The 22,589-nt window shown below is 40.5% G+C and overlaps 1 protein-coding gene across 6 annotated transcripts in view; it reads left to right on the top strand.

Moving 5' to 3' along the window:
• Positions 1–22,589, top strand: part of REV1 (REV1 DNA directed polymerase) — a 73,626-nt gene that overhangs the window by 33,857 nt on the left and 17,180 nt on the right. For 3 of the 6 annotated variants that reach the window (XR_003003095.1, XM_024743723.1, XM_024743724.1), the window contains 7 exons: positions 750–902; positions 3,645–4,348; positions 6,485–6,592; positions 8,009–8,125; positions 12,570–12,678; positions 17,776–17,904; positions 20,368–20,522. Coding sequence is in view for 5 of the 6 variants with exons in the window: in XM_024743723.1 (XP_024599491.1) it covers positions 750–902; positions 3,645–4,348; positions 6,485–6,592; positions 8,009–8,125; positions 12,570–12,678; positions 17,776–17,904; positions 20,368–20,522 (1,475 nt within the window). In the remaining variant the exon portion in view is untranslated. Of the gene's footprint in view, positions 1–749; positions 903–3,644; positions 4,349–6,484; positions 6,593–8,008; positions 8,126–10,582; positions 10,782–12,569; positions 12,679–17,775; positions 17,905–20,367; positions 20,523–22,589 lie in introns of those variants that run through there. The other 3 variants (XM_024743725.1, XM_024743727.1, XM_024743726.1) reach the window with 3 other exon arrangements.

Below are 22,589 nucleotides of genomic sequence, written 5' to 3'. Positions count from 1 at the left end.
AAGTATAATAGCATTAGGGAGTGTCAGTTAATCTAGTATTATAATACTGCTGTTCCCCTCGTTTTTACAGGTGGTGTTTGATGCATATATAATGAGCATTTGGAAGACGATATATAGATATATATGATAGCTTCTGCCCTCTCAGAGTTCTGTCTTCAAGTGGCCTTGTCTCTGTCACTCTTACACACATAAGATAGTATAAATTATTTGTTAATCTTACAGTTGAGATTCTTTATTTTGTCCTTTTATTTTACAGTTTTTCACATTTAATAGACCTAACATGAATCTTGGAAATTGGGAATCCTCATCCAGTTCCCTTATTCTGGAAAAATTTAATACGTGAGATAGGATTTGAGAAAATCTTGATGATTCTGTGTGAATTTTGGGGGGGAAAGATTGTGGTTAAATATTAAAGTCATGACGATTACAATATCGACTAGTCCAACTCTGTGCTTGAAGTTTTTCTCATCCTACTCTATAGTCTGTTTTCTTTTCCTCAACATGAGATGGCTGGCTACTAGTTTTTAAAATTTCAGACCTGTCTTTTCATGGGCAGAAGGTCTCATTCTTAAGTGTGTAATAAGTAAGGTTGTATTAGGACCACTAAAACAAAGGGAAAAGGAATAAACTAGGAAAAGAGATGGCATGTTGTTGGTGAAATATTCCTGTCGTTGAGAACATTCATTTTTTGTGAAGCTCCTTTTCCCCAAGTATTAAACTCTTAAATTGGTGTTACTTTTTTATTTTAGCATCAAAGCTGGACGACTCCTGTCCTACATTCCGTATCAGCTGTACAGCAAGCAGTCCTCCACGCAGAAAGGTCTCAACTTTAATCCTGTGTGCAAACCTGAGGACCCTGTACCAGGTCCCAGCAGCATCACCAAACAGCTCAACGACAGGGTGTAAGTTTGTCTAGGTTGGGGGAGACTACACAGCTGGTTTTTAGCAGTGAGAATGGCCCCTGCTCTGCTGAAGATACAGACAAACATAAAAACTGGCTATTCGTCTATATTAATCCTGCTGAAGTACAGGAGTGCATGTCTTACCTAAAAATTATTTTTATCATGACAGTTTCATAAATAAAATGTAAAAAAGAAAGCTTTTCCACTATCATTAGATTCCCATGTTAAACCAATGGATCTTAAATTATTAGAAGTAAAATGTTCCATGGATTTTCATGGCAGTAATTATTTTTGACACAAGTAATTTGCCATAGACTATTGCTTTCTCAAAAACTGAACTAACTACTCCAGCTAAAGTTTTGCTGTGTGCTACTGCATAGAAAGACAGGTAATGAAAATGTTAACACTTTTAGGTTATTTTTGAAAAATTCTAAATCAGTAACAATTCTAAATAGGTAAATATTTTATATCAATTAAAATTTAGTTGATGACCCTCAAGGTCATAGAGTTAGAGGTGAATCTAGACTTTATTCCATGTGTCTGATTTTAAAAAGTATTTTGACTTAAGCTTTAATTGCAGTAATCCTGGGTAAATTGGCTTCACAGTTAATTGGTGTGTTGCCTTAACTTGTGTATCAGGTAGTAGTTCATTATCATGGTTCATTATCATTAGCCTTCCCCTTATTTATTAAATTGTTTGCTTTGGGAGTTTGATAATATTTTTTCCAAAAGACCAGGAGTCTAATTAGCTTGGGATGATCCAGTGTCACTACCTTCTGTAGTTTTGTTGTCATTTGTTCTTTAACTTACAGGTTCACTTATAAGTGTATTCAGTTGTTTTTCACGTTACCTAAAACATTTAATTTTGTTCTTTTAGTACCATCAAGGTGTACAAGTAATATCAGAAAAGCTTCTGAATATACAACTTCATTTTTTTCTTCACTAATAAAAGAAAATACATATGTGTGTGTTTTTTTGAAATTCTTCTTTGTGTTGATTTTAGGAAGAATTTACCTATTAGATTTAAATTATTGATCCATTTATGCTGTTGCCTAGTAAATGTATATCCACTCATGATATATTTCTAGTACAGCTGCTTTATAAATGTCCGTTTGGGCTGAAACACCGTAGTGCAGAAAGAATGGGTATGAGCAGTATGTTTTCTGCCAATGTGTGCATTTCTGTTGCGTGTGTTGCTGGTAAAAAAACCTTAATATTTATGACATAGAAAACTAGATTTAAGACTTTTCTGACTTTACTTTTGTTGCTTTCTGTGTTCTTTATTTTTGGCATGTTCAGTGCATTTAATAAATTTCTTTGAAATTCCTTTATGTGACTTTTTGCTCCCTTGCTCTCTGTCTCAAGGGCCAGACTTTCTCTGACACATATCAAATGAGGTTTTCCTTCCTTCCTCTCTTACTCGTTTCCCGTTGGTCATCTTTTCCTCTTTCACTGGTGGGATCATCTTTGAGGACAGGACCTACTCAGACTTGGCTGTCAGATTCCATGAGTTGGTCAGCCAGAGCCAGAGCCAACCCAGGAATGGCTGGTGCTGTTTCGCATCCAGCTCGTGCGTGGTTTGCTGTGCAGTCAGGCTGTCATGACTAATGTACCCAGTTGGTGTTAGGAGCAGGAACTTTAGATTAAACCTGGTCATGCCGTGGTAATCTCACCTGTGCCTTGGTGCTGCATGTGGCACCCTCACGTGGAGCCTGAACTGTACTTGGACTAATGCTGTGGACTTTTCTAAGTAGAATGAATTACTGCTTTGTAATTCAGATTTTTGTTTTTGTTACTTAGGTGATTCTTTTGAATGCAGATGAATCTTGTCTTTATTACAGAGCACTACCAAGCAGACATCTAGAAGAGCCAGGATGTGAATTTAACATAACATTTGTCATAGTTACTGCATTTATAAACCTGTCATCAGGACACTTGGTCCAGATTGCCTTGGACCTACCACCCTGGCATCTAAATAATGCTTTTCTTAGAAATGAAATGCTAATTCCCTTGTCAATAGGGCGAACATCCTCATTTTTCTAGGTATGAATTTTATTGAATTAGCCATACACATTGACCTTTTTTTTACTTTTTATCTACTTGTGCAACAGTTTGACCCTGTTAATGGATTAGTGAATATAGTCTGTCAGTCATTTCCTGGGGGAAAGTAAGGAGCCTCAGGATTGTAGCAGTATTGGATTTAATGTGTTGAACGGTGCCTTATATAAAACTGAAAGTAAAAAGAGGAATGAGAATTCAAATAAGGTTTCTTACCCATTTTTACGGGAATTAATTCATATTGTATTAATTTAGCAAATACTTACTGACTACCTAGTAAATGCCAGGCACAGTGCTACAAACTGGGTATTTAAAGCTTACAGATTACAGTTAATTTATAGTGGGAAAAATAACTGAAAACAGTTTCTTGGATTTTTCTTCAGTCTGAAAAAGCCAATTCTATTTTCTTCTCTGTGAGTCTCTGAAATTAAAAAAAAAAAACAAAAACCTGAAAGGCTGTTAATGTGCTAGAATTTTCCTAGTTACCTTTCTTTGCTCCTTCAGTTTAGCAAAGAATTATCTTTTATTAGAAGAGCAATAATGAAAAAAAGTTTGTGGCTTAATCATTCAGATTTGGTGGAGGGAATATTAAAGTGTGTACCACTAAGACAGCGTTTAAATGAAAATTGTTTTAGCCTGAAAGTCAGACATTGTTCATTTAAACAAATTTTTTTCCTGCCCTAGAAATCACATAATTAAGAAGATTGAGACGGAAAATGAAGTCAGAGTCAATGGAGTGAACAGTTGGAATGAAGAAGTTGCGGATAATGACTTGGGTTTTGTGGAGCCGGAGCCCTTCTTCCCAGGAAGGAAACAGAACGGAATTCCGCATCCCAGAGATGGCAGTGCCGTTTGCAACGGACACACTCATAGCTCTAACGGTGCCTTAAAGACACAGGACTGCTTGGTGCCCGGGGGCAGCGGTGTTGCCAGCAGCCTGCCCCCCGACCCTGCCCATGAGGAGGAAGCAGCCGAGAGGAGCGGCGGCGGCTTCAGAGACTGCGCTGAGCAACAGTCCCAGCAAAGCACCAGAAGCACAGATGCTCTGCGGAATCCGCACAGAACTAATTCCTTCTCCCTGTCACCTTTGCACAGCAACGCTCGAGTCAACGGTGCTCACCACTCCACTGTTCAGGGGCCTTCAAGCACAAAGAGCACTTCTTCAGTCCCTTCGCCGAGCAAGGCGGCACCCTCTGTGCCACCCAGGCCCTGCCGCTTCATCTCGGACTTCTACTCTCGCTCGAGACTGCACCACATTTCCACGTGGAAGTGCGAATTGACTGAGTTTGTCAGTACCCTGCAGAGACAAAGTAGTGGTATCTTTCCAGGAAGGGAAAAGTTAAAAAAAATGAAAGCAGGCAGGTCTGCATTTGTTGTAACTGACCCAGGTAGATACTTACTAAAATTGTTTTCTTAAGAAACAATCATGCTTGATCATTTTGTTCTTAATCTGTCACTGGTATTCTCGTCAATACTAAGGTCTTGTAACATGGAAGTCTCTAGGAATAGCAGGTTATGTAAGTAACAGTGAGTATGACAGATGACAGAAAGCTTTCTTACTAAAAATTTTCTACAAAATTAGATTTGAGTGTGGCTAAGTGAACATTTTTAGGTAATTTAAATAGTGATGAGGTTGGGATTCTGAGCATTCATTCCTCCTGTAGACCTTATCAGTTGTTGAAGTTTTGAACTGTAAAATATAACATATTTTATATTCAGTGCTTAAACTCCTGTAAGAATGAATTGGTTTGGTAAGAGTAACTGTTCATTTTTAAAAGCTTGCGTCATAATGATTTATCAATAATTAAATAACTTTGTCACAATAGCTATTATAAGTATAGTGGTAAGCTTTTAGTGAGATTAAGTATTTTCACATATAAGTAGGTTGGTTAATTGTATTTTGTTTTTTAAATAGTTGTCATCAAAAAAAAACAAAACCAACAATAACAGGCTGTATTTCTGTGCCTGTCATTATAAATTGGTATCTGGTTTGAGGTTTTAGTTGCTTTTTATGGATTACATGGGTTCCCCCTGGGGCGGGATCTCAGAGATTATCTAGTATTACCCTTTAATTTACAGCTGTGGAAACTGAGGTGCAGAGAGAAGCTCATGGTTCTCTCACAATGTGATAGAACCTCTCCATGTGGGTTTTTTCTGTTGTGTTTTGCTGTGTTTGATGTATTCCAAATGCTTTTTGTTATTTATGAGATATTTCAAAATAATGTTATAGGTATTAGATTTTCCTTTTATCATGCCTTGGCCTTGTTACCTAAAGGTCGTTTAATTTTGAAAGTTTCAAAGAGCTGTTATGGATCAGTTCTATGAATGGGAGTAAGATGAGAGATTTTTATGTTGTATGAAAGCATTCAGTAGGCATTTAGTATATACATTCTGTGTGACTTGAATCTTTAAAACCATTATTTTGAGTTTACATTTTGTGTGTATAATACTTTTATACAGCAGACTTATAATTGTTAAGGTTTATTTTATAAATGATTTCTCGAGGGAATATAGAGGGTAGCAAGGAAGTCCCTGGCTTTGGAGTTAGGTAATAGCCTGAGTCCACATCCTGGCTCTGCCACTCTTACGATGCAGAGCATGTGAGTTCACCTCTCTGAGTCTCAGTTTCCTGTCGGCACACGAGTGATAGTACAGGCAGATAATAGGATCAAAGGTCCGGTGCCCTGCACCTAGTGAGAACAAGGTAAACTCTTTCACAATCACAATTTGGTAAATAGAGTTGTCCCAACATTTTGGGGAGTAAATGTAAGTTTTTGGAAGCCTGTTATGAAGATTAACCTCAGTACGTTATTCTTAAATCAAGCAATGAGATCACCACTTTTTACAAGTGTGGTGGCTTATGGGGCTCTGAAATTAGACTGCCTGGGATTGAATTCCAGCTCAGCCTCTTACTGGCTGTATGATTCAAGTTATTAATCTGCAAAATGGGGATAATAAGCTTACTTCTCTTGTAGTGTTGTTGTGAGAATTTAAATAAATTAATACATGTAAACTTCTTAAAACAGTGCCTGACACCTACTTATAGAGCACTCAATAACAGTAGCAGTTTTTACTGCTGTCTTACCAAGGAATGTTGTTACTGCATAGAATAGTAATCATCTAAAGTAACTTAGGTCTGTGGAACTAAATATATGAAAACATCTTTATACATTTTTATAAACCATTCAGCCCGCAGAAATAACTTGGAGATAAGCAGTTAGACAGACTTTTAATTAAAGACTTGTTAGAATATAGACTAGGAAAACATGATGTCTTCACAATTGATTTTAAATTCTGTTTGGAAACTAAATTTGTATCTCTGAATTATTTCTAGAGCCAAAGAAACTGAAATTTGATTGCTCTTGAGGTGATAGAAGTAATCTATTATAGAATCTGTATTTTTTTTTAAACTTTATTCTGCTTGTAAGCATTTAAAAATGTAATTTCTAAAATTAACTAGACCTGATTTTTTTTTAAATATTAAAAACTAGCTTGGGGTTTGAACATTCTGTTTTTCCTTCTAGGAACTATGTCAGTATTGAGTTCACCCAGACCTCAGAGCTGTATAATGCATGTTGATATGGATTGCTTCTTTGTATCAGTGGGTATACGAAATAGACCAGATCTCAAAGGTCTGTATTCTCGTTTATGTATTAAGAAAACTGATATACTGTTATAGACATTTATTCTAAGGGGTCACAAAGTATTCTTTAAGGAATATTTATTCTCATTTTCCTTGGCAAAATCAATTCCTACTTCCAAATGTTCTGGACTCCATTATCAAGAAAGAGAGGGAAATTAGAAAAGTTTTGTCCTCCCTGTAGAGACCAGGCCTTTAGGGAAGAATATTCCTCTTCAGCTGAACATCTAAGGCTAATGTAGATAGGGACCTGCTTTGGGCATTTTCTATATTTTTAATCTATATTTATTATTACTTTGTCAATAAATGGAGATTTTATGGTAGCATATGTCTTTGCAACTTGAGTCACTATGCTTTCTCTTGAATGAATAACTTGATTAACTGTCCTGATGCTAGGGAACATTCCCACTTTTTGGTTGTAGGATAATTTTGTATTATTGAATATTGCTAAAATATGTTGTCATCTGTGCAGTCTTTGTTTTAATGGAAATTTTAGGTATTTGTGACCTAGTCAATACTTTTGAAAATATTTATTCTCGATTTTTGAGAGTTCTGTGTCCAAAAGAGATAGCTATTAGTACTGTCTTCTGAGAGTGAATTTTCCCCTTAAGGAAAGCATGGAAACTGCCGGGGTTAATACTAGGGCTTTATTCTTATCACGGGCAGTGGTTGCTTTGGCTCTGATAGGAGCGTTCAGACTGTAAAGAGTTGATTTTAGCCCATGAGTGACTTCTTAATGCTTTTTTTTTTTTTTTGTCCTCACAACAAATGCATTCAATGAAATATATGCATGTATATATATATACTATATATATATATACACACACACACATGGATTATCCATGCTATTGCTTTACAAAGTTAGAGTTATCTTTTAACACAAACACATATAAGGAAATGATGCATGAAAGATATTATAACTAAACCAAAAATTTTGGGACTATATATACTCACCTTTGATTATATAGTAGGTCAGATTGTGATTCCTCTACATATACATTTAATTAGTTTCTTGCTGTAAAAATAAAGATTAGTTTAGATGTTACCTTACTTTTCTGATACCAGAGATATTAAAAATCTAGATACAGTTAGTTTTTCTTTCTCTCCCCACCCCGCCAGTCTGAATCTAGGATCTGAGTTGCCTGTTTTCTACTGTAACAAACCAGACAAAAACCATAGAAAACTCTGATAGTGTTGCTTTTTAGTTGAATGAATGCATCAAAATTGTCGTAACTAGTTTACTTTGGGGGGTACAGAGAAACATCAATAGAGGACTTTTCAATAGCGACTGATAATCTTGGAAGATTTTGGCTCTTTTAGGGATTAATGCCTAAGTTAAAGTAAAGAGAGATGTCTTATTTCTTAAGTGTCAGTGTTCCTGTACTTAGCTTTTATTCTCTCCTTACAGGAAGGCCGGTGGCCGTCACAAGTAACAGAGGCACGGGGAGGGCACCTCTGCGCCCTGGCGCTAACCCCCAGTTGGAGTGGCAGTGGTACCAGAATAAAATCCTGACAGGCAAAGCAGGTACAGATAACGAGCCCTCTTTGAAGTCAGAGTGCTCCTGTTGAAGACTTCTGGATTTTGCTTTGGTATCATCGTTACAGAAATAAAAGCAGAGTTGAAATAATTAGCTTTTTCATTCAAGGGTTTTAAGGGTGTCAGTGACATCTTAAAGCAAAATCCGAATGCAGTACAAATGAGTGGTTTAATAGTTACGCTTTGTTGAATTGGATAACGATACTTTCCTGGGAAAGAGAGTGAAGACTGTTTTAAAAGGTGTGATTAGTTTGCTTTGTGTAAATTTAGATTGGGGATGAAAATCATGGACATCGTTCTGTGGAAGCCTCTCCACTTGGAAGTTAATTACTTGTTGTTTGGTCATGGATCCCAGTAAGGGCACTAAGGTTTGTGTTGCCGAAGATGTGTATGAGCCAGTGGAGTGAGAAACAGTAAGGCTTTAATTTACTGGAATAAGAAGATAAGTGCCAGCAGTCATTCCCCATATCTTTGTTGAACCTGTTTCATATGAGAAACTTTTTTCTTGCCTCTCTGGCTCTTAAATTTTGGCTATTAGTAAACAAAAATCATAAATTATACTAATCACAGTGCTGTTAAGATTTTCATGTTTCTCCCCCCCACACCCCCATTAAATTCCCTGAGAAATATTTGCTTAGAAGTGAAATTATTTGGCGTTGATCAGTTTCCTCATGGATGTCTGGAAAGCCAAAATTTTTTTAAGTTAGTTTTTCAAAAAAATGTTAATCAGGAAATAGAAATTAGATATGCAGTAGAATGGAAGGCATGCAGTTAAATTTCGTCCCAATTATTTCAGGTCTCTAGTTCTCAGTTATAAAACTTTGGGCTTATTTTAGAAATGCTCTTAATGAAATTAAGACAAAAGGAAAGCCAGTAGACATCTCTGAGAACCTTTTCAGGATTACATTCCTCTTGCTGGTTGTGTTTATCTGTTTACATGCTATAGGTACAAAGGAAAATAATTATAGATACATCTTTATGCTTCATGGGTACCTGTATTCTACAGATTTCCTAAAGCTTTTCCCGGTCATTAAATCTTTTAAGAGAATTTTTAGGATTCTAGCGTTCTGTGTGAAGTGAGTAGATGTTGAGGTTAGGAAATATTGAGCTTGTTGAGCTTTAGTTATATTATGGTATTTGACAATATGGGTAGTTTCTTAAGTATTAGTAGTTTGGTTTGGGGGCAGGTTGGTTTTTCTTTTTGTCTTTTCTGTGTGGTATCATTTTAAAGATGAAATCTAAAATTCTGGAAAACAAATAGTAGCTTAAGGGAATGCACAGTACTTGTCACGCATTGGGCACTCAGTAAAATATTGGATGAACATTAAAGAGGGAAGAATAATACCCTGTGTGTACCGTTCATAGCATCTCTCGTTACTCAGAGCTCCTCCCATGGGTAGAATCTTGTGTTTGCACACGTGTCCTTACTTTACAGTCTACATCTACACATTCCTTAGAGCAGCAGAGAGCTGGTCCTCTTCTGTCTTTCCTCGCATCACAAATGATCTGACCATAAACAGTTTATAAACAGAATTCTGGCATTGGTTACTTAATTGTGTTCATCAGTGTAGCCACTGGGTGTTCATAACATTGTAATGACCTTTTATAACTCACATTCCCTCTGCCTCTAAGTGTGAGTGGTAAACCAGAAGGTATATATTAGGAGAAGTATTGAAATTTCACTTGCCATTGAAAACTGTCAAAAATAGATTTTCCTATCACTAGAAAAAATGAATATGATACTTCATATTTTATACCCTCTCTTTAACTTAATATCATTCACTTTTATGTACGTCCTAAGCCTTTTGACCCATTAGGATCTTACCAAAATATTTGCTACATATAACATGAATAGATTGTCCTCTATTACAAAGTTTGGTTGCAGCTAGGCTTATACTTGGAACTTGTTTTTTTTCCATGCTTTTGTTCCTCTTTCCTTGTTATTCTCTGATCTTTCTTTCTCTGGCTCCTATTATTAGATATGACACCAAATTTTAAAATATTGAGGATCAGTTTAGGAATTAGAATGTTTGCCTTCTGTACAGTAGCTTTTAAAAAAAATTCAGTTCGAATGTTTTGGATTGTATGTCTAGGCAAAGTATTAGAACAAATAGCATCTTTAGCCCTTTATCGCAACTTAGTTTCTTACTTGTCATATTCAGAGACTCTGTCTAATCGGACTGGCGTAACCAGGGCTCTCCATCCCTGGCTTCTTGGGCAGCTGCTTCCTGAGCAGTACTTAGCAGCGAGCCTTCTCGTTGACGATCTTGAATTTGGAATCCATGTATACTCAGAATTTCATGGTTGGGGCCTTTTCTCCCTTCCTGAATTCCAGAATGCAGACGTCTCCTATCCCTTCAACAACTTCAGTGTTCATTCTAAAGAACAACAGTTTTTAAAATCGTGTTAGTCATAGATTTATTCTCAGCGATTTCTTTTTCACAGACTTGGGTCCTGGCCTCTGATTTCTCCAACCGTTCCTCCACATTCTCCATGTGCCCGTCTAGTTTGTCGAGTTTTGATGAGCAGTTCTCTACTTTGCCCTCCAGTGAGGACAGTGTGTCCCTGCATTTCCCTGAATCTCCCATGAAGCAACTCACTCCGCTCGTGGAGGGACCACGCACCCTGCCGCGCTGTGGACCAGGTCAGCCCGCCCAGAGGAGAGAACGCGAGGTGCCACCCCAGGCAGGGCGTTGGGAGCAGGGACCACAGACACTGTTCTCACCACAAGCATGACTTTTCCGTGATTTTCAAAACAAGTTCTTAGGTTGTTTAGCCCTTCGAATATAAGTCACCTAACTCCCCATAACTCACAAGGCGTAACTCACGGGTGCACCTTTGAAAGGCAGCTGGTTGTGGCCGTTCAGGCTTCAGCTCTTCTTTTTTGGTTTAGTAGCAGCCCCTGTTGAACTGTGATACTGACAGCCCCAAAGTTCTTACAGATTTTCAGCTTAGAGTAATGGACTGTTAAAGCTGATATTTATTTAGCCTTCCAAAACCCTTCAGAACACTGGGCTGTCTGCTCTGTGTTCTGTCTTTAATTTGTCCTAGGACAGCTTCTGTCAGTCACAGTGTATCAGAAATCATGGCTCAGATTGTACACTCTGCTGATTTTATTTTGGACGCAAGTGGAATTTGACCCCATTAACATGCCAATCCTCAGAGTTTGATTCGCACTTATACTTCGTATGCATGGGTGCCAGAATCCAGAATTGCTTGTGTGGGTTTCATAGCTGGGTGAAAGCTGATGATTACTGAGGTCAGACCAGGAAGAGTTGTTACAGCTCGTAGAGCCGGACACCCTGCCGTGTTTACCTGCTGGTGCTTTACTTGACTGATTTTTTTGTGGAACGTTATGTCTCTGAAATAAAAAGATAAATACTGGGCTTGTTCGTTACGTGTTGTTACACTGTAGTCTAAATAGATTTGTCTAGAATTAGCTGAAGTCCTGTCGTCTTGTTTTACTGATTGTTCAGAATAGTAGAACTGTGACTGAGGATAGATGTTTTTAAAGCATATTCTTCTTGGAACTCAGTAGTATCCCAAGAGACATAGCTGAAGTTGTGTTTTCATCTGTTTCTCACTGGCTAGTGATGTCACGTGACGTGCGGTCAGTAGGCTTTCTAGACTGAGTGCCTTAATATTCTTGCGTGAATCTGTCAATTTGGTTTGGATATTGAGCCTTATTTGTGAGCTCTACTCTTTAGGCTAGAGTTGTAGTCTGTAGAGCAAGTGATAGTCTCATCTCACTTGAATGTTTTTAATTGCACGTGCATTGTTAAGCCAGAAGTAGAATTTCCTGGAAGGGGGGATAATACTGTGAAGCTCTTTTACGTGATGTGTGCTCAAAAGAAAAAGCTTAGATTTAGGATGGAACTTCTTATGGTGTATGACCTTTTAAATTATTTTTTGATCAAATGACTTGTAGGAAGGAATTTGATGTTTGTTGAAAATGTTGTTAATTAGCTTTAAATTTTGCAAATAGTTTTTAAGAAACAGCAAGAACATTCAGAGAAATTTACTGTATTTCCCACTAACTGCTTCCCATTCCAGAGAGCTGTGTCATCCTTTTGAGGCTGTAGGAGGGGGTTTATCTTCCTGATCACTTTTTTCATCCTTGTCTGTCTCAACAGACTTAAAGGGATATTTTATACTTATCTTTTGGTATATGTTTTTTAAAACTATTGTTAAAACAGAACTCTTTCGATTTATTATAAGTTTATGTCTGACTGCTGGTGAAGAATGTACTGGAAGCAAACCATTTTAGTTATAGATTTTCTTTTATTAAATAAGGGAATAAATGTCAATGGAGGTAACTATATTTGGAATTTATTGAACATTTATATATGAAAGGACTGGTAAACAAATTTCTTGAATGAAAGTTAAGGAAAATCAGTTTTTAACACACAATCATTAAATTTTGTTTTTAAAGCAGAAATACCAGATTCATCGATGTGGGAGAATCAAGATTCCGCACAAACAAATGGAATTGATTCTGTTTTGTCAAAGGCTGAAATCGCATCTTGTAGTTATGAAGCCAGGTATGTAGAAATTAAGGGTGTTGTAATACTTAATGAATAATTAAGTTACTTAATCATTTTTATATAATATTTTGAAGTGGATTTAGACATGCTGGTCAAGCCTGTGACTTAAATGTTAGAAACATGTTATGGAAAGAAATCTTTCTAGCCTTAATCCCTTCAGTTTCCTTTTCTTTCCCTTCACAAATGCTCGATAACTTTAAATAAATACCTTAGTGTCCTGATGAACCAGTGGGTCCTATGGTGGAAACCAAAAGAAGCTGGACATTGTCGTTTTTAAACCATTGTCTCTTGAAGTATAGAATTAAAGAATTAGATATTCTTGAATAGGAGAGGGCCTTAATGTCATCTACTCTGATCGTTCCCTTTTAGCACCAGGATCCCTTGTTATTTAAACATCCTAATAGTATTTTTTTTTAACTTAACGTTAAAACTTGATTGCCTGTTAAGTTATAACTAAACAGTTCCATAATGGCATGACTAATATCTCCTCACTTAAAGTTGCAGTGTTGTCAACCTGTTAGCACTAATCCTAATTACAACCAGCTGTTTTAGTACTAGAAGAAACAGACACATATATGTTCCTCATGCTTTCAAAAAATTAATCGTTTTTAAAAATCGATTATTATAGTTGTAAAAATGGAGTAATAATGAAGTGATTAATTTTTTTTTTTTTTTTTTTTTGCGGTACGCGGGCCTCTCACTGTTGCGGCCTCTCCTGTTGCGGAGCACAGGCTCCGGATGCGCAGGCTCAGCGGCCGTGGCTCACGGGCCCAGCCGCTCCGCAGCATGTGGGATCTTCCCGGACCGGGGCACAAACCCGTGTCCCCTGCATCGGCAGGCGGACTTTCAACCACTGCGCCACCAGGGAAGCCCCCTGAAGTGATTAATTTAAAAGAGTATTCTTTGTTTTTTCTTTCTTTATAACTGAACACAAACATTTTTACCTTTATAGAAGAGCAAGCATTTATTTACACATTGCTGGCAAGTGTTAAAGTATTTACTAATTATAGAAACAGAGTCAAGTCACATCAGCTACATTTTTCAGCCTTTTTTTTTTTAGATAGTGTCTTTATGGCTTAGTCATTCATACTTTTAAAAAATTGAGTTATAATTGACATGTAACATTAACCGCATACAACGACTTGAAATATATAACATTTTTCAGTCTTGATTTAAAGTTGGGGTTATTCAAGCAAGTCCAGTCTGAACAAAAAGTATCTCAACACAACATCATCTAACCAGAGTGGTTTGCTTAAATCTTGCCAATTATTTTATAAAAAGGATATTTAAGAAAAAAGGATTATATTCAGACATGCATAATTATAAAAAAAATTTTTATATAAATTTATTTATTTATGTTTGGCTGTGTCGGGTCTTTGTTCTGTGTGCGGGCTTTCTCTAGTGGCGGCAAGCGGGGGCTACTCTTCGTTGTGGTGCACGGGCTTCTCATTGCAGTGGCTTCTCTTGTTGCAGAGCGCAGGCTCTAGGCGCGTGGGCTGAATTCAGTTGTTGTGGCGCACGGGCTCAGTAGTTGTGGCTTGTGGGCTCTGGAGTACAGGCTCAGTAGTTGTGGCGCACGGGCTTAGTTGCTCCGTGGCATGTGGGATCTTCCCGGGCCAGGCCTCGAACCCTTGTCCCCTGTATTAGCAGGCGGATTCTTAACCACTGTGCCACCAGGGAAGTCGTAAAATATTTTAAATTATTTTCTGTTTATGACTTGTCAGACTTTTACTCCTGAACTAACTTTGCCTTTCTCATTGACAGAATTACGTTTTAATCTTTTTCATTGTTAGTTGATAATGTAGCCAAGGAATTGAACCTTACTTTAATGAAAGAGATACGTCAGATCTAAATACATTTTGCATTATTATGGTTTTTTTAGCACAGGCGGTTTAGAGCTGATTGTACGCTGTGCTCAGTAGGCTAGTCTTTCCCCCCTGCTGAGTTACAGGCAATGCGCTTATGATGACTGGGCATCGTGTCCTGTATCTGGAGGGTATGATGAAACCCAGAAACACATGCTCAGTCTTTGGATTTTGCTGGTGGTGAAATGGAAGTGCCGCCTTTCCATACTGCCTCTGCAGGATCTCCCTTCTCTCCCGGCGGCCCAGGTTGGACGCTGGCTGGAGAGTGAGCACCAAGGCCACCTCAAAGTTAGAAGCACTGCCAACTCCTGGTGGCTTTCAAGTCCAGTAGCCACAGATATGTCTGGGCTCCGGGCCTCTGTTGGTGTTTGGATGGTGCCTTTGTATTGTACCACAGATGGCGATTGTCAAGCTGAATGTGTTACAGAATAATTGGGGTGGGTGACGATATATGAGGGCCAGGGCCAGATGCTGTGTAGCAAGCCATTTGAGTGTCGCTTAGAGGGCAGATGTTTATTCTAAGAAGATGCAGAAAGTGATGAAAATGAATTTGTTTTAGTTGGCGAAGAAAAACATGAAACCCACAGCGATGGGGTTTTTGTCCTTTAATTGTAATTTTTCATTTTCTAGAAGGCTATTCCTAATGAAGGTCTCTTGAATACCCTTTTTTGTGTGTGTGGCTATCTAATAGTTATATTTTCCTTAAGTGAGTAGTTTTTTTTTTAAATAAGTATATTCACAGTTGGATCAGAGAAATGTTTCTGGGCTTGGCGTGGGGACTGTGTTGTGGGCGTGGTCATCCCAGCTTTAGGCACTGGTGAGTTTTCAGTAGACATAGACTTTATAGTAACGGGGTCAGCAAAGGATGGAACGTGAACATGAGACGGTAGAAGTCATAGGAAGGTAGAATGTGTATATGTAGGTCAGAATATGTACTCATACTTACCATAGAGAACTAGCTTTATACATAGTAAGTTAGAAGGTGAATAATGTAGACGGATAGGTAATGATATACAAATATCCTAGAATCATAAATTTTTAAGAGCAAATCATTTCTAAACCTCTGTTTTCACGTGCTTTTGTAAGGACACTTTACAGTCCTTAATTAGTGGTATGGATGTCCTTCGGTATATTGAATTGACAGTGACGGTGATTTACTGGTTACTTTTTTTTCATATTGTCTAATGCAACGCCAAATGCCGTTGTCTGAGCATACAGCACGTGGAAGAAGGAGTGTGCTGCCTTCACTTTAAACCTGGGAGTAGTCTTTGCTGCCTGGGACTTCACTTGAGAGGAATAAATGTCACTGTAGTGAAGTTATTTCAAGCTGTTTTGTAATTGTCTTTACTCATTTATCTTCTTTTATTTATTTATCTTATTTTATTTTTTTGGCTGTGCCGCATGGCTTGTGGGATCTTAGTTCCCCAACCAGGGATTGAACCCGGGCCCTTGGCAGTGAGAGTGATGAGTCCTAACCACTGGACCGCCAGGGAATTCCTACTCATTTTATATGAAACAAGTCTAATTTTCCAACCACCAACTCAAGGTCTTTTGCTTCCCTTAGTTATGGGAAGCCTCTGAGGTTTACCCTTTTTTTGTTCATAGCTCCCTTACAGTGTCTAGTGATCCCCAAACATTTCTCCGTGAGATGTAGGTGTGCATGAGTACATAAGTTGATGTATTACATTTTTCTAAGTAATATGTCCCTGAAATTTTTTGTGTAAGTGAAAACTTTGAAAATGAATTTATTGTAAATATGAGTATTGTGCTTACAGGAATTATGTAAGACATTCCTTTAAAAATGAATAATTACCTTTAATTTGTAAGTTTAGCTTTTTTACATGCTGAACCTATGTATCTAGCATTACTGGAACGTTTCAGCTTGTCTATGCACTTCTCTGCAGACTTGTGAACTCCTTTGCACACACTTCCCTGCCTTATGAACCAGGTCCGTCACCTTGAATCCGTCCTCTCCTAGGCCAGTGCAGGTCATCCTCATGGATGTCATGGGATACGCTTTATTCACATAGTGCCCGAGACATAAATTTTTGTTAAATGAATGAAAGCATTGTTTTCTTCACCATGATTTGTTAATCAGCTCTTCCTTTACTGTCATTTTTCCCTCTTATTAGATATTTCTCATCTACTCTGGGCTTTGCAGTCTGATGATCTATTATTGTTTTTATATACATTAAAAATGCATGTCATTTCGCATTTCTTTCATCTGAGTGGCTTGGCGGAGTCTCTTCCTTCTTGGCTCTCTGGTGGTCTGGGATGGGCAGGCGCCACAGGCCTCTGTGCCACAGGGCACACCTCCGTACTAAGTGAGCACTGAGTAAATGTTTATTGGGTGGATGTATAAAGTAACCATTTGATGTATTTACACCTATGAGTATGTAATCTGGGGGAACATTGCTTATTATTATCTGCTTGTGTTTTTACTGTAAGATTTTTTTTCGATTCATTGCATAGTAGTAACATGGAATTGTACTCATTATGTATAATTCCATGGTTACAGTTTTGTGCTCCAAATTACCACAGGTAAGTGGGGCGTGGAGACACGCAAAAGGTTTGAAATTTACCATTTTCAATTAGGTCCCTCAAAATTCTGGAACCCTGGCCCCTGCCCAGAGTGAAGTCCCACCATGTCCAAAGCTGTTGGCATCTCAGCCCCTGTGGAGCCACCGCAGGAGCTTGGAATCGGTCACTTGGGGGCTGGGTGGCGATAGGATGAGTGCACTGTGTCTGTCTGCCGCGTAGCGCTGTTCTGTGTGGCTCTGCTGTTTATATTCTTTGTCTTTGGGGGGTTGAGCCCTGGCCAAACCGGGCCCCGCGTGAGGGGACGCAGACCGTTTTGACGGCACGCTCCTGCTCTGCGGTGGTTGTGGTGTCACCGACGTGCGGTATGCTGGCATCTCTGCACAGGCGCCAGAGGGCTGAGTCTCAGGAGCCGTCTTCACAGAGGCAGGAGCCACACCTGGCCTTTGAATAACGTGCTTGGGCACATCTGCACGTGTCACTTACACGCCTCAGACAATCTTGTCAGTTTCCTTTTGGGGGAAAACAAACCTGTAAGTTGTCTTAATGCCTGTTTTTTACCCCTCATGAAAATGGAGTTAAATGAAAATTGTGTATCAGTGGCTTGGGGAGATACTATCAGTATTTGCTACTTGATTTGGCATTTAAAAATTCCTAGTCTAACCTCCGCTGTATTTTGTTCTTTCTCTAGACAAGTTGGCATTAGGAATGGAATGTTTTTCGGGCAAGCGAAACAACTTTGTCCCAGTCTTCAGGCTGTCCCCTATGATTTTCACGCGTATAAGGAAGTTGCACGGACGATGTATGAGACACTGGCCAGGTACACTGTGTGCTGTGCTCACACTCCTGTCTGTTCCTTTACTGCTTTTACCTAATGTTGAAGAGAGAACAGTTTCCCCAGGCCTGTCGGGGTCACTTTTGCTGGACGCTCCTCTCTTCCGGGAACCTGCTCCTCTGCCTTCTGGTGTCACGGCCCCCTCTCCTCCCCACGAGCACCTCCCGGAGCAGGGCTCAGGCCTCAGGGACGTGTTTGCACGGCTGGGATTGTTCCGCTGCTCCCTGGTGGTGATGTCAGTCTGATTCTGTGCCTGCATGACTTCTCGTCAGCGGTTCCAGGTTTCCCTCCGTGGAACTAGACAGCTGAAGGATGGGAGTTTTTAACCTGGTTATTCTCTTTTATTACATTTGAATTATGGTTTTGTTTAAAATGAGAACTATACGTTAACAAGTAGAGACCTTGTCAAACCCTGTGTCCTCTAAGGTCATTCGGGACGCCAGAAGTTAGCTTTCATAGAAGGTTCTAGCAGTACAGCTGACGCTTGCACAGCTTGGGGTGGTGCGGTGCCGTCCTCCGTGCGGTGGAGCGCCACGTGTCGTGGCAGCTGCCCTGTGGCTCCTCCATGTCGGGGATCGCGTAGCGCTCCAGCGTTTACCGCTGACAAAATCCAGGTATACGTGGTCCCGTGCAGTCCAAACCAGTGTTGTTCAAGGGTCAGCTGTAGTTTCAAGGTGGGTGATTAGTTGGCTTGAGAAAAAGAGATTAATTTTTAGAATATTTACAGTGTAGGTATATTGAATATTAATTCAAAACTTTAAATTTTAGATAAGTATATGTCAGGCCCTGTATACTCTACAGCTGGAGTTGGCATATTTTCTCCATAAAAGGCCGGATGAGGTCGTTGTCCCAGCTGCTCAGCCCTGCCGTGGACAGTGGCAGCAGTCACAGACGAGGTGTGGGTTCGGCTCTGCTCCCTTCAGTCTTTATTCACCAAAACAGGTCTCTAGACAGCAGACCAGGGTCCGCCAACCCTTGGGCTGTGTTGATGTTCTAAGGGAGGTTCTTGCCTCTATCTTCACTTCTTCCTCTCCTTTCTTAACGCGTTATTTTGAACACCTGTTTATGGAGTAGCTACCAAGTGCAAACCACTGTTGATGCTGCCAGTCCTATGAGAGTGGAGTCAGATCCAGGCTCTGCCTTTGACGAGCTTACTTTAGCAGGAGAGAGAAACATGGAGGGGCAGGTGAAGTTATCTGGCATCAGTCTGTAGACTTAGGGCTGAATGACAAGCCAGTTACGATCACAGCTGTCCTTAAGACCCCAATGTGGGAACGTCAGTGTTACCAGGTGGAGAGAGTGCTTTTCAAGTCCTGTCCCAAAGCTGCGGTCAGTAGCAGCGCCGCGTGTGGGCTGGGAGCGGGTGGCTGAGCTGTGTGCTGCGTGTTCTGGTTACGGAGGCCCTGGAGCGGGCAGCCAGCCTGCACCTCGGATCGGGGGGTTTGGTGGACGCTATCATATAATTTTAGTGGGTGGAGACATTGTTAGTGGCACGTGGCTGTTCTTTGGGGGAAGAAATTCCTTGTTCCCCTTCCACCTTTGGAAATCCTGCCTCTGCTTCATATTCTCCACGCCTCAGAGCAGCTTTCATATCAGGAATACCCTTCTGCTCTTGCAGATTTCTCTCTGGAGTTAAGCCTAACAGAACACTCATTTCTTAAATGATTATTGATAGTAATTAATCTGATTCGTAACCTACAGTAAGGTGTAGTGAGAGGCGAGGCCTGGCCCTCCTGGGACTTTACCAGGTGGATTATTGGCGATCCATTTCTGGCCCCGAGGCCTCTGCTGGCCTTGTGGTTCACATATTTAATTAGCATCAGAGCCACGTGGTGATTCTTCTCTTCCTTTTCCTCTTCTGTGGAGAATTGAAACAGTCCTTTGTGTGAGTAGATCGTGACCAAACAGCAGCAACAGTCAGAACCCAGAGCATTTCCACGTGCAGGGGGTGTTGCTGGCGTCTTAGACAGGCGTCTGGGTGACTGGCCACCATCATATCCTGCTGTGTCCTGGGCGTTTTTGTTTAGGAGACTGTCAGTTGCTTGTTTGATTTGTGTGATATTTCTGTTCCTCAAGGATTCTGGTAAATCGTGTTTGAACAGTTTTGAAATTAAGTGTTGTGACAATTCCAATTCACTTATTACTTTTCAACTCTTGAGAGGTTTACAACGGTATTCTCAGTATAGGGAAACTGAAATGGTCATTTCTGTTGTATTTTTGGTAGTTAATACGGAAAAAAAGAAAACATTGATTAACTTTGCAGTTAAAAGTTAAGTGACTAAATAGGGGCACTTGGGCCAGTTCAGTTAAACTGCGAATATTTTTAGCATTTTAAGTCTTGTAAGGAAATGTCAAAGAGAGATGCCATAGGAAAGCCTGTTTTGCCACATGTGGCTGCTTGATGTTAAGCTGTGGCTGTGATTCGTTGCCTTTGCTCTGTGTTGGCAGCTACACACATAGCATCGAAGCTGTCAGCTGTGATGAAGCTCTGGTAGACATCACTGAAATCCTCGCAGAGACCAGACTCACTCCTGACGAATTTGCAAATGCTGTCCGCACGGAAATCAAAGACCAGACTAAATGCGCTGCCTCTGTGGGAATCGGTTAGTAGCCAGCGTATCTTGTACTACTCATTTTCCTCAAAGCAGTGCTCTGGGACCGTTGAACACCGCTTGATTTTTAGGAGTGATCTTTAGGTTTCGTTTTTATCACCGTACCGCATAGGTCTCCCACTTCTGAAACAGTTCTCGGCATGGCTCACAGTTGGGCAAAGCATGAGATGAAAGTGTTGGAAACGTAAGTAAATGATAACATCTTTGGAATAAACAAGTTGGAATATTTCTTGTTCTTCAGAAATGGGGAATATTGGATGCAATGTATGTCAACAGTATTTTTTTCAAGTGAACAGAGGCGGTATTTAAGGCAGTGCAGTGTGAGTGGGGTTTGGAGTTCCATGCTGTTGCGTCTTGTGGTAACTCAGTTACTTTCTGAAGCTTCCTGGACCGCTCAGCCAGCCCTGTCTTCACTCTCTCGGGGCCAGAAGTTGCTGTTATTGACTCATCCACACGCACACCCCATTATCCCCTCCCCCCACCTGTTCTGTTTTGTCTCTAAGCCGTGTTTGCTTCCTCAGCCCTTGCCATCATTGGTCCTCCTCTTGTCGACTCTCGCAGCTGTGTGCTCTGGAGCCCCCTCTGTCACCCTGAGCTTCCCCGTGTCCCTCTTGTCTGAGCGAGCCCAGTGCCTCTACCCATAGGAGATCTTTACTGGGTACCTGTCCCGAGAGGAGGGCAGGGCGTCCAGCCCCACGCAGGGCCTCGTGCGGGAGCGCCACGTGCAGGTCTGGAGGCAGAAGCAGGAGTGAGGGGAGATCCTCGGCCAGAGCCTCTCTTGGGGTCTGTGTGTGAGTCTGATGAGCCTCTCTTGGGGTGTCTGGGGTGTCTGGCGTGGGTGTGAGAGGCGCACCCCCAGGAACTTGCTTGCTGTCTTTAGGGATTAACCAGCCCTGGGAGGGCAGGCCCTCCCCGTCGGAGGGATTTTCAAGATGTCAGAACGTCGTAAGCTGCAGAACGTACAGAGCGTGAGGAACACATTAACAGCGTCCCTCCCCTCCGGCTCCCCGGCGTGTGGCCTGCACCCCCTCCTCAGCGTTCGTTTAGGACTTGCCTTCTGGAGTCCACTGTCAGGCACAGGTTTAGTTCTTTGTTGTAAATTGTATTTACTTTAAATTTACAAGTGGGGTGACATGAATAGGTCCTTTTAAGTTCAAGCACGTAATTAAGACAAAAATCCCAAATGATGTTTCCACTTCTCAGCCCTCTTTTCTTCAGAACTCACCACTTTTATCGTTTTAATGTGCCTTGCCAGTACTTTTTCTCTTCATGAATATCTATACATTTACCCTAGGAAAACACACTGTTTTTAATGTAAGTCTCCTGTAAAACTAAGATAATGTGCTTTATAGAAGTCTTCTGTAATTCGTGGAGATTTTATTATTTACACAGAAGTTCATATGACCCCATTTAGGTATTTCTCAGATGCCTGATACCTTCTCGGGCTCCAGTAGCCTTCTCTCTGCCCTGCGTTAGTTGTCTGTGTCCGTTCACACACCTTGGACCTCGCTGTCACTGTCTGTCTCCTTTTTTAAGACGCTCATATCATACCCTCAATTTCTACTCCACGTGTTCTGGTCATATAGTGAGACATCTGGTTCTCTGGGCTTCTCCTCCCCAAGTCCAATGGCATTTCTTTGGCCTTATTTCTACCCAGTGTGGATCCATTGGTTGGTAAAATGAGGGACTTCCCTGGTTTTCCAGTGGTTAGGACTTTGCGCTTCCACTGCAGGGGGCCCGGGTTGGATCCCTGGTCAGGGGACTAAGATCCCGCCAGCCAAGAACAAACAAACAGATAAACATTGGTTGGTAAAATGAGGGACTTCCCTGGTTTTCCAGTGGTTAGGACTTTGCGCTTCCACTGCAGGGGGCCCGGGTTGGATCCCTGGTCAGGGGACTAAGATCCCGCCAGCCAAGAACAAACAAACAGATAAACATTGGTTGGTAAAATGAACTGATTACTGGTCATTGCCCACAGTTCCTGTAAACCTCCAATCTTAGATTAGGACTGTTTTCTCTATTCCTTTACCTGGGTAGGAGATGTTGAAATGTCACGTG

The sequence above is a fragment of the Neophocaena asiaeorientalis genome, unplaced genomic scaffold, assembly GCF_003031525.2.
Source record: "Neophocaena asiaeorientalis asiaeorientalis breed wild unplaced genomic scaffold, Neophocaena_asiaeorientalis_V1.1 scaffold114, whole genome shotgun sequence".
Lineage (NCBI taxonomy): Eukaryota > Metazoa > Chordata > Mammalia > Artiodactyla > Phocoenidae > Neophocaena > Neophocaena asiaeorientalis.
Note: the sequence above shows the minus strand (reverse complement) of the source record. Positions and strands in the feature narration are given on the sequence as shown.